Genomic DNA, 18120 nt, shown 5'->3' with positions numbered 1-18120 from the left:
TTCAAAAAGTAGAATTAAATATTTTGCACATCTAAAAAGATTGCAATTGCCAAACAAGTCATGCCATCACCAATGATTATTTGTACTGCCTGGAACTTTGATTTTACTGCTCTTCAGTAACACTTGTTGAATGTTAACACAGGTTGAGGGTGCTAGATATGGTTCCCAAGGGTCTAACATAGTAAACTTGAGTTTCTGTGGAGCATCATCAAAAAAGTAAAATGGGGATGAGGGAAAGGAGCTTCTCAGGGATGAAGTAGATAGCACATCTGATGTTTTCTGTACTGTGCCCTTTAGTCAATTTTGCTGTTGAGTTGCATAAATCATGAGTTATCTGCAAACTAGCACTGAAATAAGAAAAATACTTTTTTGTCTCATACGCTCCGTACAAGCACGCAATCCATGCTTGTTGGTCATTAAGAATACTAAATCTGATAAATGTCAATAAGAATATTTTAAGGTTATCTTTCAGGGCTCCATACCTACAAGTACAAGGCTGAGCTTAGTTTGACCATCTATATAACTGCAATTTTACTATTAACCTTAGGTGACCCATACAGCACTTTGTTCAGCTCTTACAAGTTGTATTTGCCTTTTATTGCTCCTGATCTGCTGTGTAAAACCTTTGTTTCTTAGAATAACAGATTGTTATTCTGCAGATAGGCTGCTTGAGGAGTGATGGAGAATTGGATATGCCTCATGAAAATGTCTTTAGTATATCTTGCTGAGAATGAAAATAATTTCTCCAGAAACCTTGGCTCATTTTACTTCATTGAATGATTTTTTTTTTGAAATCTTTTATGAATATATGACTTAGGTAAGAAGTCTTTGATGTTGAAATAGCTTCAGTATGTTTAAGATGAATAGGCATGGTTTTGAAGGAACACAGCTTCTTTATTTAATTTGTTTCCATTTTTAATGGGGCTGCTATTAACTGTCAGCCTTAGGTTTGTAGTTTGGGATTTGTGAAAAGTAACAATAGCCAGTAATTCGGAATTTGATGAGAATAGAGATCTAGCTTCAGTAAGAGGCTGGGGAAGGACTTCCTTTTAACAAAAGCAACAAGAAGGGCCTCATCAACATGAGTCTCTAAATTTGCAGTATGTGAGGAAAGAGTAGCTTCAAGGTGTGCTGCCATGGAAAAAGTCAAATTGAAAACACTGAAAAAATGCAATAGGCTGCTAACCTTGTCTGCAGTCTAATGACTTGGAATATATTCAGTTTATTCTGTTTTCAGGAGTAACTAGTGCCAAGGGATTGGATGAAGATATGAGTGCCTTTCAAACAATCATTTGTGATAACAATTTGCTCTGTATATTTTTGCTGTTAAGGAGGGACGTAGTCTCTAACTTTTTGACATTGTCTTCTGTTTGTCTTTTCAGGATACTAAAGCAGAGTGCAATTCCTCTGTAGAAACTGAAGACAGAAAAGTAAGTGGCTTGCTTTAATGCCATTAATGTCAGGCATCTCTAGTAAGTTGTTCTTTCATTGTTATTTTTGATTTCTAATTTAACCGTGTTAAATTTTATGGTGTTTTATGTATGTGTTAAAGTTTCCTAATAGCATTGCTCATGTAGTTGGATTATTACTTCACTGGGCACGGAATATATATTTATGTTAGAAGATTTCTTTTCCTTGATCAGAAGGGAATTAAAAACACTCAAAGACAAGAGATGCAGGAAGCTGCCTTCTAGCTCTCAAGTTGCATTTGCAAACAGTGTGGTTCCATGCTGAATTTAGCAATAGTTTAACTGATGTAACATGTGATATTGAAGTTCCATAGTTCAACTTTACTAAGTTATTCTTTGTTGGTTTTTTGAATTTTTTTTGCTACTGTGCATGCATCTTTCTATGAATATTCCTCAACTCTTCTTTTTCTTAATGACAACCAAGTTACTTTTGCTGGGGGGAAAAAAAAAGACAATAAACCAACGTAATCCCATACACACTTGAGTTATTCATGAAAGTTCAGATTTTATTAAATACCATTATGCAAGTCTATTATAGTACGCTGCTGAAGTTACTGCCAGAGAGCACAATTCATTTTTATGTGATGAAGGTTCTACAGAATTTCAGTGATTTACAGTGTTTTCAGGAACAAGGAGAGGAAATTGTTTTGAGTTAGACAAAAACATACTAAGAATTCAATTAAGATGCTAAAATGTGAGTGTAATTAGCTTGCAAATACAAGAACTTGTATAAGGAATTGTCTAGTTGTCCTCCTCATTTCCTTAATTTGTTGGAACATTTTGTGAGAACATAAATGTTATAATTAGCTATTGTGACATGGTGTGTTTCTTGTTTGGTCTCAATACTGAAGCTGAGCTGAAATGGCAGCTTTACTCTTCAGTCCAGGGGTATGGATTACTAATGACCTATTCTGAGAAAATAAAAATGTATACATTTTATTAAATAATAGTACATTTTTTTTTACTGCTTGTTGCATTGCTCATATTTCCTGACACCATAAATTAGGGGCTTAGTGTAATTTGTAGAACCTGAACATTGTAAATAAATATTTTTATCTATGTTGAAATCAAGACAAACTACTGCAATTAAGGCATGCATAATTGGCATTTCATAATTTTCACTTCATAATGAAATATATTACTAATGAACTATATCATTAGTAATTAATGAAAAATTTTCCAAGCTAACAACAAAAGGAAGGCACCTTGCAGACATTTTCTTACAAACTTTCTTCCTGGTACTTCCCAATCTTTCTCAAGTAGAAATTTATGAAGCCATTGAGATAGCTTTGCCTGAAAACTAATTCAAGTCTTGTAGAAGTAGTTATTATTTTGAAATCGATCATTCTGTAAATGTCAAAATATGATCTAATTTCCTTAACCAAATTATCACTGTGATCTTTGTCCCTATGTTGTTACTTCTGAGCTTTTTTTCCTTTAAGTGTCTTAAGGATTTGAAATAACAGCTGACAAGTAGTCAACAGTCTGTCATAACTGATCTGTATGATTAGGCATTACTGAACTGTGCCTAACCACAGCTGGCAGTGGACCTGGTCTGTGGATGACTCATTTCCCACCTAACCAGTGTTCTTTTGTGTCACACCCAGCCCCTTTTTATTTTGTTTTCATACCTACCTTCTGAACCACCAGTATTAGATATTTAATGAATTGTGGTATTGTGATTGAATATCTAAGCTTTGCTGTTTTTGAAAACAGTTTATATAGAAGCATAATCATTAAATGTTCACAGCAAAGAAACCTGTTGAAACAATGTGAATTGTGACTTGGTGAGAAGAGTGATTTCTGAAGCTGGTTTCATGTTTTTGGAATTTGAGTTATAGTTTTAAAGCCTGTGCTGTTTTCCAGCATGAGTCTCAATCTTCTAAGCGTAGCCAAGTGAAGTTTGTTAGCTTGTTTTACCTGTGTATTCCAATAACTGTGTGTTGGGAACAAAACAATTGATGGTGTGTGAAGGAATTAATATAAGTATTGTTCCTTTTGCAAGGATGGAGGGCCGTGTAGTTTCCTTTGTGGGCTTTTCCTGTTGATACAAAGAAACTCTAGTCTCAGCATCACTTTAAGATTGCTAATATACGAAGGTTTATTTTTCAGTTGCTCTTATACTAGCTTAATCTGTTTTTACTAGCTGAAAAACTTGCTCCAAATATATCTTCATGATCATTTATTTATTCTGAGTTCTCATCTTTATTTGATTTTTAACATGTGAAAGGGAATAGCTGTATGGGATTTGTGTTGAACTGGAGTCTTCAAAAATACAGGGGAAAAAAAAAAACGAGAAAAAATCCCTGGAAGCAGTTTATCTCCTTGTCCTTCTCTTCCTTTAAGTTCTGAACAGGAGGGAATAGTTTGTTTTGCTCTGCAATTGTTGCCTTATCATTGAAGAAATTTATGCTAACAATGTGAAACCAACATTCTGGTATGGAGTTATCTTCCTCATGCTGCCCCACCATCCCTTCAACTTTTATCTGAAATGCAGAACTATCTGACTGGGAAGTGAACTTACAACGGCCATTCTGTGCTGGCTAATTTCTGCATCTGGATTTCACTGTGCTCGGAATGTCTTGTTCTTCAGATTTGGTTTCTTCATTTTTGTTTGATTTCACTGCACTCTTTTTAGTAATAGACTCACATTTGCTGTGATGTGCCGTGACATTCTCTTTGGTATTCCTTGCAGGCAGGTAAATGCTGACTGTTAACTAGCAGCTATGTTATTAGCTTGGGAACACAAGGTCACTCAGGATATTTTGCTTCATTTTCTGTTCTCGAGTAGCTCATGGAGAGAACATTTTTGAGATGCATCTTGACTTAAAAATTTACCACATTTGAGCTCGGAGTGCAGAGGCTTTATGAGAGCAATAGACTTAATGGGTGTGCATTAGGTCGGTAACATGTTAGGTCAGTAAGGTAGGAAATTTCCCTGTAGTGATATATAACATTTCTTCTCTTCTTATTAGCATCTGTGGGATATGGTATAGGGAGTAATGCCTTTCCACAAAAGACAACAAGGAAAAGATTCAATTTTAGTACCTTCTGTCAGAGGATTTTCAAGCATGCCACAAACAAACCAAAAACTTATGTAAGGAAAGTAGTTACAATTATATTTTTCAAGTTAAATGTGGGGAAATTGAACTATGAGGGAAAGTCAGAAGGAAGATCGCAAAATTAGTCCAAGGCAAAACGAGGAGGAAAAGAAATAGGTTTACAGATGTACTGTGCTCAGATCATCCTTGCTTCTTGACATCTTTTATTCAGGTTAATGGTAATATCCAAATATTTTCTGTGAAAAGTTGAAGGGGATTTTGTTGCCGTACTAGTGGGAAAAAAAATTACTTTAACATTGTTCTTGAAGTTCCTGTGAGTGGAAATTAATAAACACAGAACATAAGTCAGTCTGCCCATGACGCTTCTTAACTGCAACCATGTAAGACATCACTGTAATTGTGTAATGTTTTCATTGCAAATCCTTCTTCTGCTGTTCAGGACCTTCCTATCACTGATTATGAAGTATCCTTTTTTAATTTTTGTATCTCTTGAGGGCATTATGTAATCTATATCATTTTGTAACGTTTGGATGCAGTTTTTTTCTTCGCGTTAAAAGGAATTTTTTATTGAGGAAAGATTGCAGAATCCGGTGTATTGTGTCAAAGTGGTCTATATAAGTATCTTCTCTTCAGTGACTGTTCTGTAAATTGTCTGGATATAGATTCAATGGAATCTTAAGGAACAGTAATGGGCCTCCTGGCGTCTGCTTGAGTGAACAAATAATTCCTATTTCTTTTCCCTCTTTAGCTGTTGGACAAATAAGAGTATTACTGAAGCATCGAATGACAGGACAGAATATAGAGGAAACAAGTGGGAATAATGCAGAAGTTAGAATAACAAGCTGTTCAGATAATATCTACCTGTCACTGTATGCCAGAAGTTCCCACTGAGAGCTCAGCTGTCCTAAGTTGCATTTGAGTGACATTTCTGGTGTTGTTTTCATCACAGAGGTGGAATTTTTCAGAAGGGCAAAATAAGCTAAGGTGTTTTTTTTGCAGAAAAGTTGATCAAAATACATGGCTGCCTCCTCCATAATAGTTTTAATTCTAAATTTTGTGCACTCCTGATAACCAAAAACTCAATGGATTGGATAGCTTTAAAATCAAAGGATCCTCCATTTCCTGGTCTTAGTTTGTTCTTTACAAAAATACGCATTAGTTATGGAAATATAGATGGCTGAAGCTTGCCTGAGAATGTAACCCTCAGCACTGATCAGCCTAAGAAATACTGGCAATTCTGAAGTAAGGAAATAGTCAGAAATCCAGTCAATTTCCTGGCATATAGATTGTCACAGTGCAAAGTCTTGTTGGAAGGTTCCATAGTATTTGAATGATCATAATGGCAGTCCTATTACTGCTCTCTTGTTCTTTCTGTCACTGACATGCAATTATGGAATTTCACAACTGAAGTGATGACAATTGCTTGTGTGTGTCTGTCTTTCCTTCTCATCCAACTGTATCGAGCAATCCGTAATTTGATAAAGTGGAATTGAAATGACAGACTTGATACAAGTGCCAAAACAATAATTTGACCTCCCACTGAAGTGTTAATGTGCTCAGCTGTATGACTTTTACTCATGCTGAATACACATAAGGAACGTGTAAGGTATGTTTATTGTGCTAGAATACCAGCTAAGGCAGATTACCAAAGCTGAGCCAATGGATGATGCTGGTTGAGAGGATATTGAGGAATGGGTGAAGGCTGTTGTACAGCAGCTGAGCGAGAGAGGAGTGAGGAAATAGGAGAGAAACAGCCATTGGGTCAGGGGAAAGCCTCAGAAGGAAGGAGCACTGATCTGTTGCTCAGTGGCTGCCAATCCAGGCACCTCATCTGTGGTATCTTGTGTAATCCGGAGAGCTGTGGCCCTCCAGCCATGATTTTGGGGCCCACACTCACTTCAGTATTTGACACCACAGCCCGAGGTGCCCACCCTCCTGTCAGACTTTTCATCTTCCTGCTCTGACTCCCTGGAAGTTTGTGCAGTTGCAGAGCCACCCAGAACCATGCCGTGGTCACATCCCATAGGGTGCCCTGTATGCCTCAGCAAACCTGCTTTGTGCCCCCCAGGATGGAGGGGTGTGCTGTGTGGGAATCCCAGGAAACCAGACAGGTGACTTTCGATAAACAGCACTTTCTATCGTAGAGGATAAGTGGAGTGGCCATCCCTGACTTGTAGGTGGGACAGGAGTTTTCAGGAGGCCTCTTTGTTGCAGTCTGGAGACCGTGAGTGGGTCACTTGTGCATTATGGTAACTACGGAAGAAGCTGGGGTATTGAGTTCAGGTTCAGAGTGATTGTTCCTTTTCAGGATCTGACAAAGGGTGTCATAGCCAATATACTTTAAATGGCTATCCTGGGAGAGTTGATCTCATCTGTTTTCAGGCAGTAGGCTGCAATTATTGTAGAGACTGCTCAACACACAGGCTGTGTTATACATTAGCATTCGTAGCATCAGTGTGCTAACGGAAATAATGCTCAGTAGGAAGCCAGAAAGATAAAACATCACAGATTTGTGCATCTTCACTTCAGCCCGTTTCAGGATGTTTGCTGCACCTCAGCTGTCATGCTGCAGGAGTGTGCTGTAAGTTAAGAGCGTGCTCAGCTAGCTTTCTGCATTAAGGTACATGGTAAATTTTAATTGTCTTGCTAAGGGATATGCTGAGGGAGGTGGGGCTTTGAGAAACATAATTAAATGGATGTTTGTTTGAATTGAAAATGAGATGATAATAGTATTTATTGTATTTTTTTTCCTATATTGATAGAGGTTATCTTCACTGATGTCTTCATTTACTTGTTAAGAGCTCAAAGGCTTCTAACTGGACATACGGACTTTTGAGAGACCTGTTTTAATGAAAAGAAACAGATGCGTTTCGTACAAAGTAACTAGCTTAAAAAGACTGTTTCAGTAGCTAGCAGAACACTGAAGACAACTTAGGCTTTTTCCTCATTGTAGTTCTTCCCAGGCTGTAAGTGTGCTTGCAACACTGTGCATTTTAGATGTAATGTCATTTTATGCTATTGTCTTGTCATGGGAGCATGGAGAGGCTTGGCCATGCAGTGTGAACAAGCCGAGGCAACCTAAATGGATACTCAGCTTCTTGCCATTTTGGTAGGCAGATGCTTCCCAGCACAGAGGCTGAGTACAGCTTCACCTGTGGCAGTACTCCTTTTGACTTTTTAAATCTCAACTTGAATTTTTCCCATCAAATAAAGGTTGTAATTTCAAGAATGGGGAAATTAAAATTATAGACTACCTTAATAATTAAAGATCTCACTTCATCTTTTGCAGCTGAATCATGAATGCATCAACTTAATGTTTTTGTTGAAAACCTCAGAGGATGTCAGTCGTCTTTGGTATTATTGTTAATATTTTAACTGGTTATAATCTTCAAAAAATTTTAAAGCTAAGGATAGTTTTGGAAGAGAGCAAAGATGGTGGGGAAGAAGGCACACAGAGTCCCTCTTCCCTGTGTTTTTTCATATACTTAAATAATGAGCTGGGGCATTAAAGTGCTGGGCGTTCATGAGAGGCCTTTGTTTGGAGCTGTCATTATTAGCTTCGCTTACCTTGCTCAGAACATGCTGTTTTTGAAGCAAGTATGCCTGGTTCATTAAACTAGGTGGAATCTAGTCGTGGTGGCAGTAATGCAATAGGTCAGTGTCTGATGGGATATGGAGCAGAAATAGGTTGCAGACTAAGTCCTAAGAGGACTTCAGATAATGAGGCCGCTGTGGGAAGCCACTTAAAGTGTTTGTGTTCGCAGAGAATCAGTGAATCGATCCGATAGAGTATTTATTCTTGCATAACACCCCCAGATGGTAATGTTTTGAAAATAGATAATACTTTTCTTCTGTTATGCATCAGGCTTGTTGATATACTTTTTTTTATTAGACAAGTAATCTTGCAGATGTTGTTTCATTAAACTGAGGTACAGAGATACATTTCATTAATTTTCTATTCCCAAGTTCTAGGCAATGCATTCTAACTTTCTTTTTGTTTTAAATTGCAGGACAGCATTTCATATATTAAGTGTTACACAGATTGCACATTAACTGATTAAACTTAGCAGAACTGTGCTAATTGAACACTTGCTAACTTGTCTTTTAAAGTTCTTTAAAAGGTAAAATTAACAAACATACAGCTTTTATTGTTACTTCAAAATATTAGGAAATTGTGCTTCTAAGAGAGAAAACAGAGGGACTGAGGAGCCATAAAAGAAGTTTTTTTTCCTGGTCTCTGTATGCCTAGATAGTCAGCCTGGGGTTTGTTTTCTGAAACGTGTGGGACTTGGAGAAATTAGTTTTTCATATACAAACCTCAGTTTTTGGAAGTAGATGCACTTTAAAGGAAAGAACATTTCTAAAAGTATTAAAAACTTTATTTTTTTCTGGCTGAAAACATATGGCCGGCCATCTGTGTGTAACCATATAAGTGTTTCTACCCTGTGCTTTAATTTTCCTTGCAGTAAGAAGCAAGCCACTGTTGACTACAGAAGTGTTAGAAAGAGACATTACATTTTCATGCAGTTTCAAGAGGCATACTGGAGAGGTGGGAGTCTGGAGGTTTTATTTTTCTGCGGGTAAAATTTGGGGGATGCAGTTCCTTTGTTGTTTGTTTTCAGTCCTTGTAATAGAGCTCATGCTAAAATGAACACACAGACATGTTGCTATTCAGGAGCTTGCAGTTACTTTCTTCTTCTCTGATACTCCGTCAGACTGTCCCTCTGTGCTGTCAAGGTGGGCTTCACAGAAGTGAACGTGTATGAAACTTGAAAATGGCATTTGAAATTTTGTGTGAAGAACTTGATGTGGGAAAGTGCTTTACTGCTCTAAGTCATAAAATTGAGAGAGGTAAATAACATTCCTTCTATATCAACAACTGTACCTCTTTTGGAAGTTTAATATTGAAAGTAGGCATCTGTTTAGGAAGTGAACTGCTTGTTATATTTCTGGTCCTGTTTTCCATATAGTTACAGAAACATTCTTGCAGGAATATTCTTGAATATTAAGTATAAACCAATCAGTCTAGTATGTAAATACCTTTTTTCACGCTTCTCAATGTCATCAGCATGATTATGGGAGAGAAAAGGTGAGCTATCCTGATTGTGTATGTGTGTTAGCTAACAGATGGTGTGCTTACTGCAGTATCTGAAGCTTTCAGATAGTCATTTATTGAATCTTTCACCTCCAAAAAAATGGAGCTCCATGATTTTTCAGTTCTGTCAAATTATACTGTTGCTACTATAACCAATTACACAGGTTTCATGCGGAATTTGGCTTGCAGTGGTGTTTCTTTTCAGCAATTGTAATTATCTGAAAACAGTGATCAAAACCAAATTATTGCTTATACTTAGCATCAAGAATACAGCAGAGGAAAAGCGAAAGAATGTAAAACAGGAGAAATTATTAGGTTAGAGTGAGTTGACCCAGACTTGGCTGCTAAATTACCTGCAAAATTTCTTGCTTGCTTCCACCTGCCCAGTGGGATGGGGAAAGAGGAGGAAGAGCAAAAGCAACAGGCTCAAGGGTCAAGATAAAGGCAGTTTTATAGGTGAAGAAACAGTGGAAAATCCAAGTTCATTTGTGTGCTTATGGTAGGTGGTGAGTACGTACCCAGAACAATGGCTGTCATGGGCGAAGATCCCCCCGCCCTTCTTACTCTGTTCTGTTGCTGAGTTTGTTCCTGCATGCTTTGTAACATCTCTGTGGTCAGCTCATGTCAACTGTCACAGCTGTGTCCCCTCACCATCTCTTGTCCACGATCAGCCTACTTGCTGATAGGCATGGGGGGTAGTCAACGTGAGAAAAAGAACAGATCCTGGTGCAGTGCAAGTGCCGTTTAGCACAACCAAAGCAATGGGTGTTATCAACAGTATTTTAGGTCTATCAGGTTGTTGAAACTATTTATGAATATAGTGGAAGTAGTCTAAAAAATAGGTTCAAAGCTGTAGTGGGAAACAAGGGATACAGGATAACTGTAGTGAGAAAGCTGTGCTTCAGCCAGGTACACGGCAGTGATCTTTTGCTCATGCATTCAGCATTTCTTTCTTACTTTCTTGTGGAAAGTGACTCTTTGAATTGCTGAAGTTTCAGCACTTCCTTGGGTAGCAGATGATAAATTTACAGCCTATTAATGAATAGGGAAAGCCCTATCTCATTTTTGAATGGAGCTGTTTCCTACTGTTAAGGCATAAATTGTTGAGATGGTTTTCCAGGTGTACATGTGTGGCTTGATTATCAGTGGCAGATTGCTTCCTTCATATTTGAAGGGGACAGACTGGATCAGACTATTGTTTGCCAAATTAATATCTGGGAAATAATCCAACCTGATTAACAGGATTGCTAGGATTGAATCATAGAAGGGGAAACAGACATGGAAGTTCTTTTTTTATACCTGCTGGCTTATTACCTTCCCAGTACTCTGAACACATACAATATTATACTTCTATTCAGAAATCCAATTCATTTCTCATTGATTGTAGTTAGTTGTTTTTTTTCTTTGGTTGGTTGTTTTTCTTACATTGGATCTCTTCCCAGGTAAATCTTTTCACTGTAGCAGTACGTGACTTTTTACAACTGCCTAAACTTCTGCTACAGTTTGTTCAAAGCTTCCTGATTCAGTTACCTTATAACTGGCTTCTTCAGTAATGGTGCACGATGTACTTTCCCCTGATGAACCCTCTTATTCTAAGACCACTTATATTTAAATGTATGTCTGTATTTGGATATTTGGATGTACACACTTGTGATGTCTCTGAAATATTGTTGATGAATTTTATTTAAGGTGTAAAGTAAATTTAATCTTCTTATTTTTCTTAAACAGGTATGTTTTTAGTGTCTGTGTGATATGTGATACAGAGGCTTTATGGTTGATATCTAAAGCATACCCTGTCCAGGAATGACTGATGTAATCATGGCAGTTTTGCACTGTTCAGCTGAAAATTTCTTGCTGTTGATCGAGGTCAGAAAAATCCTGGGGTTCTGCAATTTATCTGAGGTGCTTGAATACAGAAATAGGACACCCAAGGCAGTACTAAAATAGCTAGTGTGGGAGAGGTGGTGATGGAATATGTGCTGTATAGCAGCTTCTAAAAACATTATGGGTTATGTCTTAAAACATAGTGCAAGTATGGAAAGGAGTTCGGATTTCAAAGTAGGAAAGCCTTTTCTTCCTGCTGGCAGACTAATGTACAAAAGTGGGTTCATTTATATTTTTTCTGGATAGTGGCAATATAAATCCTACTCAATTGGTGACTCTTGAATTTAAATAAATGCAATAGAAAAAATATCTGATCTATTTTGTTCCTTGGTCCTCAATACTTGTAACAATTTTTTTTTCAGTGTATACTGTCACGGATCACCTGAAATCCAGTTGGGAACATTTATATTTTAAGTAAAATCTATTTCATCAAAGATCAGTTAATTCTGATATTTCCTGAGCGGATAATGGATGGGCTGATGATGTAACATTTCAAGGAGGACATACTAGTAGATTCTTACTGCATTGAAACTACGTTGCACCAATTCATGTTCCTGGGAAACTTTGTGTCTTATCCTTACAGTTACCATGTTGTTATTGCTATGTCCCTAGAATACTTGTTTTCACAACCAGCGTTACATATTATTTCACCTTATTACAGGATTATGTTTTCCTTGTCCTGTTTCATTTTATGAATGTGTGATTTTTATTTCCATTAAATAGATTCCAGCATTTCTTTCGTTTGTGATACCCTGAGTAAAGGCATGCTTTTTGCTTTCTGTTGACAGGTGTGGTAGGTAAAGGCTATTTAAGACCACGTTTCTTGTCTCATTCACTGATTTTCTTGATGTTGGCAAGTCAGTTTTTTTTTGAACGAAAAAGGGTTTGTTTTTTTTCTCATAACAGTAATGCATGTTCCTCATTTAAGAGAGTTGATTTGTTTTTTTTTTTTTGTGGTTTGATTCCCTTTTGTTGCCTTTGAAGATGTGAAATACATGGTTTATTACTGATATTGTGAGGAAATGCCTCATGACAGTGTTTGAGTAGTTCAGATAAGCAGTCGTATAGAAGACTTTCACCTTTCTGAAGATGTGAAGTATGATAGCAAAGAGATGTAAAAACAGAGCTGTGAAATTTCATTATTAATCACAGAACTGTAGAATTATAGAATCATTTGAGCTGGAAGAGACCTTTTGAAGGCCTTGCTGTCTGTCTCTCTGGCAATGAGCAAGGATATCACAGCTCTGTCAGCCCACCCAGCCTTACCTTGGGTGTCTCCAGGGACAAGGCACCACTGCCTCTCTGGGCAGCCTGTGACAGTGCTTTCTTACCCTTCTCATTAAAAAAATAAATAATATTGTGATTTGAAACCAGTCTTGCACAGGATCAGAAATTTTTTTTCCTGGTATTCCATGCAATTTATCGAAAATAAGTAATTAAAACCATGTGCAGCCCTTAACTGGTCAAAGTTTTCAAACTTATCCCTGATTATATGTGTAATCTCAAAAATTGTAGCTCATTATAAGACAGATGTCAGTCTGGGGAAGACTGTATTTACTCTGTGTAACTCGTGAGAGTACTGGAAATAGTAAGCAATTTTCAGTATCTTTACATACGTGCAATACTTGTTGTGCCCTTTGAGATAATTAAGACCAACTGAGTCTGGCTTCTCTATTTAAATTACTGCCTTGGGAATAGCTCGGAATCCTGTGAGACTTCATCTTACAGCACAGAGTGAAAAGCGTTTGATTTCATGTTATGTTGGCCTCTGCATGCCTTGCTTGTGTTGGCCTATAGCCTCAGCTGCACTCAGTGCAAATATTGGTTGTTGTTACTCTGTGTGAAGATTATGATGTCCAAAACTTTCTAAAATAGTTAATGTAGGTAAAAGTAGCCTTTGAAGTAATATGTCATTCTTTATGGAAGGTCTGCTTCTTTATAAGAATGTAAATACTAAGGCTCTCAAAGGATGCCAGTTTTTGTTTTGGTGCTCTCCCTAGAAATGTGGCTTGCTTACTTTCTTCATTGGAAGAAAGGAGTATTATATGTAGTTCATTGCAGCCTAGCACAGGAGATTGTTAGTATCCAGTCAGATCAGAACTGGGACCAAATTATTCATTCTAAAAGTCTTGTTAATATCCATCCAAATGTCCCCTGAAGTTGCTCTTTCACATCCAACCCTTGCCTTTCCAAAACCAGTTTTAAAACCCCTGAAGCTTGATACTCACTTTATAAGGAATGATCATGTAAATATTAGTGTTCTTAACATGTGTTTGTCTTCTGTATTTAAAATCTACTCAAAAGTGATGCTGCTTCAAATGTTCTCTTGGTTTTTTTTCCTTTAAAAATAGTAACTTCTGTTTAACTACTACAAATCTCTTCATATCTTCTTTTAATAGTTATTGCGTACTGCTAAGTGTTGGTCAGTTTTAGCTTTAAATGTTCAATTGATGTTGAGTTTTGATCCGTTGTGGATGAAATAGCTTACATAACCATAAGGTGGCAGTGTAAGCTTAAAAATAATTAAATATTTAGCAAAAACCATTCACGTAGTAAATCAGTTTTTAAGGAGGGTTTTGTCCAAAACAACCCAATTTCATAATAACTTCTAAATCATTATAAAGCTCGCTCATCGTTGACATAAGCCATGGTTAAGGTTTTGATATCAAACATTCTGTATGTTTGTTTTGTCCTGTTTGGGGAGTTACATCAGACCTAATTTTTTGCTGCTGATTCTGTGTATCATGTCCTAATTTGGTGCACTGTTACTTCACTAAGTCGTTTTTTGTTAGCATTTTATATAACAAATTTGTGTTTTTCAAATGACTTAACTCAAGCCAGTCTTTCACTTCCTGCATAACTCTACTTGTTTGTTGAATATAGTAATACTTCAAACATTCCATTAGGTTGAAGCTGTTTAGAGCTGTAGTTTCATCTTTAAAGGTAATGTAAAATCCATGTATGTCACAGTGACTGCTCTTTCTGTCTGTGTCACCCAAGAACAAAGAAATTGAATTAATTTAAGGCATTAAAAATGAGATTTACTTTATAAGGCTGACACTTAGAAATTTTAAAAGCCCTATTTTTGTACTCTTCAGCCTAAAATGAGAGCTTCAAAGTGGATTGAATGCAACAGAAAACTCGGGCTGTACTTGTCACACTTTCAGTCCCCCTTTTCCTCCCCGTACTCTTGCTGTCATTTAGGTATTATTTGTATTAGATAATACTATTGGAGGGAGAGGAGTAGGGATTATGCATCTTGTTGAAGGCTTTCTTTTTACGTATTGATTTCTGCTCAGAACGAGCTAAGAGAAGATGTGGTAGCCAATTTACAGCATGACCATAGGAATATGATATAAAACCAAGCTGATTAGTAGGTAATTTTTTTGCAGGCTGATGTTTTTGAGTTTATTTTTGTAGCAGTTGTGATTGAATGTCCAAATAGGAATTCTATCAATTTCTTTAGAAACTCACACTTGTATTACTGATCTAAAAAGTAACACTGCAAGCTCCACCATTTTAAAAGCAAATTATTTTGTTGGAATTTGTTTCTCTCTGTAATGTGATTTCTGTGTTTAAACATACTTATCTGAGTAGTTTATTACCTTTAATTCTAGTGGGAGGGGATCTTTCTGTTCGGGGTTGGTTTTTTTTTTTTAGATTTTTGGGGGTTTTTTTGGGCATAGTGACTGCTGTCAAATAACTCAGGCTTTCATAACGTCGTTGCTATTACAATATTTGTGACAAAAACCATTAGCAAATTTGTCCTTAAAGGATAGACTAATACAGTGGTTGGCACTGAGATAAGGGAGAGAAATTAACAGTGGGTTCTCTTGCTTTAAAACTCCAACTTAATGCTCCTGGGGATAAACCAGAGACCCACTGCTATTAACTTACCTTTTCTATCCAGTCGATTAAATCCTGACTCCTGTGGCACATTGCAGGACCTGCCTGTTTGGTCAGGCATATATTCACAGTCGTATTGTGTAGCTGAATGCGATTTGTTTGAATGGCAAACTGAGTAGCAATTCAGTTTGAAACAAACTTCTTTTTTGCAGGTATTTTAAGAAAGAAATACTGTCATTCCACATAACCCTTTGTCATTGATGAACTGGTGATAAGATCGTGTCTGTTGTCCCACTGGCTATTGCATTTCCTGCATCAAATAGTACAAAAAGTGTAAAACAGTGTGAAAAATAGCTTTTAATTTAAATTCAGTTGCCCTGAAGCTGTTTATGAGAATATCCAGTATTTAGATTATATACATACAGCTGTTTATAGCCTATGACAAGTTGATACATCTAGTTGATGTTTTCTAGTGGATGGATCATCCAAATTGTTTGACAAAACGACTGAAGAATAAGTTCTTACATAAATTAAAGTTGAGCATTTCCTTGATTTGTCTAATTCCACATTAATAGTATTCTCTGTGTATATTTAAAGCTAGCTAGATGAGCTATAATGATTGCCTGTCTAGGTACCTGATTAACACAAATGGATCCGTGGCTCTGTCCTATGAAGTCTATAAGCTTGCACAACAAAGCATGGAATTTGCAGCTTGTGTAGTGAAGTTTACTGTGGTTGAAGTCTTCTTTATATTTATTTTTCTTAGTGACTTCAGTAGGTAATGTGACGTATTTGGTAACTGTCTTGTTTGCTCAGCTTCTGCCTGTTGCCTTTTCTCACCAGACGGATGTTTCTCTTCGTGCTTAATGATGACCTGTTAAAGTGTGGAGTAAACTTTGCATGTGCCATTCCTGTTGTAGCAGTATTTTTTAACATCAAAAGTCCATTAATTGCATTTTCTGTTTTTTGTTGTCTTTTTCCAATAAACCATTTAAGTTTTAGTGAAAATTGGGATAAATGGCTGATGCCATTTTATTATGGGCTTTAGTGTTTAAGAAATTTTTCCACCTGGATGTTGTAGCTTGAATGTGTCTGAGTGAGATAGTCTGTACAGCTGGGAGTGGAGGTGAACACTGTGATGATATGTTATGATTTACAGTTTTTTTTTAACTAAAATATTCTTAATTGCCTTTCCATTACTATAGAAAGTACTTGGGAATCCTGAATGATCTTTCACATTGAATAGAAGTCATCCAGAGGTGTTAAATATCTAGCTGTCATGAACAGGGGAAACTTAAAAACCCAAACAAGCTGGCAGAGATTTCCTGTTAAATCAGGAACTAAATCTTGGGAGAAAAAATGGAAACAGTATCTTCCTATGTCTTATCTCCTAGCTTAATATTTTAAGTAAAGTATTAATTTTGAGAAGAGGTTACTGTAATATCTGCCCTCTTTTTTTTGTTTAATGAGTAATTAACTTCGTTTCCTTTTGAAAATTCTGGGATTGTTGTACAAGGCAAGGACAAAAATTACCTGATGTTGACTTGGATGGGAAACTTTGCTTTTTAAGGCTTTTACTCCTGGCTTCTGAAGTCTGATTCCATAGAGAAACCTTTCTGTTGTTCTTCATTAGGTCTCTGATTCTGATTGCCTATATGTTGACTGAAATGATCAGACTGCTGTGCTCTTCCTGCTGTATTAATTTATATTATAACTTTGTTTGGAATGATCATTAAGTTAATCTTGTCTGTTTTTTTGCTGTGAACTGGTGGTGGTTCTAGCTCTTAGGAGAGAGACTATGATGGTAGGTATCAGTAACAGAACGTTCATAACTTTTCCAGAATGGGTGCCTGGTTTTCCAAAGCTGTATGTCAGCACACCATACATTCCTTTTGCTGTTTTACAGGATAGATTAATTTTAATCACAACTTTATCTGTATAATTCATGAGCGTAACCCTGGCTGAATTACAGATGCACTCTTTTAAGTCTGTTAAACACCAGAAACAGTTGCTTGAAATCAGGTTTCTGCTGATGACTAATTACATTGCAGAGAACATTGTATTTGGCAGAAAATGTGATTTGAGCAAAGGGTTCGAAGCACTCAACTCTATAGAGGCATTCCATTACAATGCTAAATGTGGACAGCTGTCTTAAAAATACACACTACTGTCATCTCAGTTAGGCTTCTGATTCCCATCATGTAAATCCATACAAAACCATTAACTTCCCTGACAGCACTGTTTGGTTAAAAAATAAAAAAAAAAAAATCAGTGGTTATGCTGATATTTTATGATTAAGGCGTATAAATGCTACGTGCAAAGTGAAGTATTTACAGAAAGGTTTTGGGAAATTTTTATTCTCAGGGAAGTCTGTAAAGCTAGAATTTCAGCCTGACATTTTCTGTTACTTTTAAGTGCATTTTTTTCTGCATGGCTCATCTTTCCCTGTATGGCATAGAAGTGAAGTTCAGTGTAGTAAAGATTTAGTTCAGGTGGAACTGTTTATTCTGTGACAGATCTTTAATTCTTCTAGGAGCAGTGAATCAGTAACCTTGTAGGTTATCTTGATGCATACAAGAGTGTGAGACAAATCTATATTTGTGCATGTTGTTTTTGGTGGTGGTTTTATTTTTCCCCCTGCATCTGCAGATGGCTATATTGTGATTCTGATAATGGGAGATGTGTCAAATCCTTAAGGTTGGTGGTTTCTCTGTACCCAAGCAGAGAGTTTGGTAATTGCTCCATACGTGTAGAAGTTTTCTAT

At 36.8% G+C, this 18120-nt stretch overlaps 1 protein-coding gene across 13 annotated transcripts in view; it reads left to right on the top strand.

Moving 5' to 3' along the window:
• RBFOX1 (RNA binding fox-1 homolog 1) overlaps positions 1-18120 on the top strand; it is a 719068-nt gene that overhangs the window by 220390 nt on the left and 480558 nt on the right. For all 13 annotated transcript variants that reach the window (XM_065732354.1, XM_065732377.1, XM_065732372.1 and 10 more), the window contains one exon: positions 1383-1430. In XM_065732354.1, coding sequence (XP_065588426.1) covers positions 1383-1430 — 48 coding nt within the window. The remainder of the gene's footprint in view (positions 1-1382; positions 1431-18120) is intronic.

The sequence above is a fragment of the Cyrtonyx montezumae genome, unplaced genomic scaffold (genome assembly GCF_038088225.1).
Source record: "Cyrtonyx montezumae isolate F1298 unplaced genomic scaffold, pur_monq_1.0 scaffold_16, whole genome shotgun sequence".
NCBI classification, from domain to species: Eukaryota; Metazoa; Chordata; class Aves; order Galliformes; family Odontophoridae; genus Cyrtonyx; species Cyrtonyx montezumae.
Note: the sequence above shows the minus strand (reverse complement) of the source record. Positions and strands in the feature narration are given on the sequence as shown.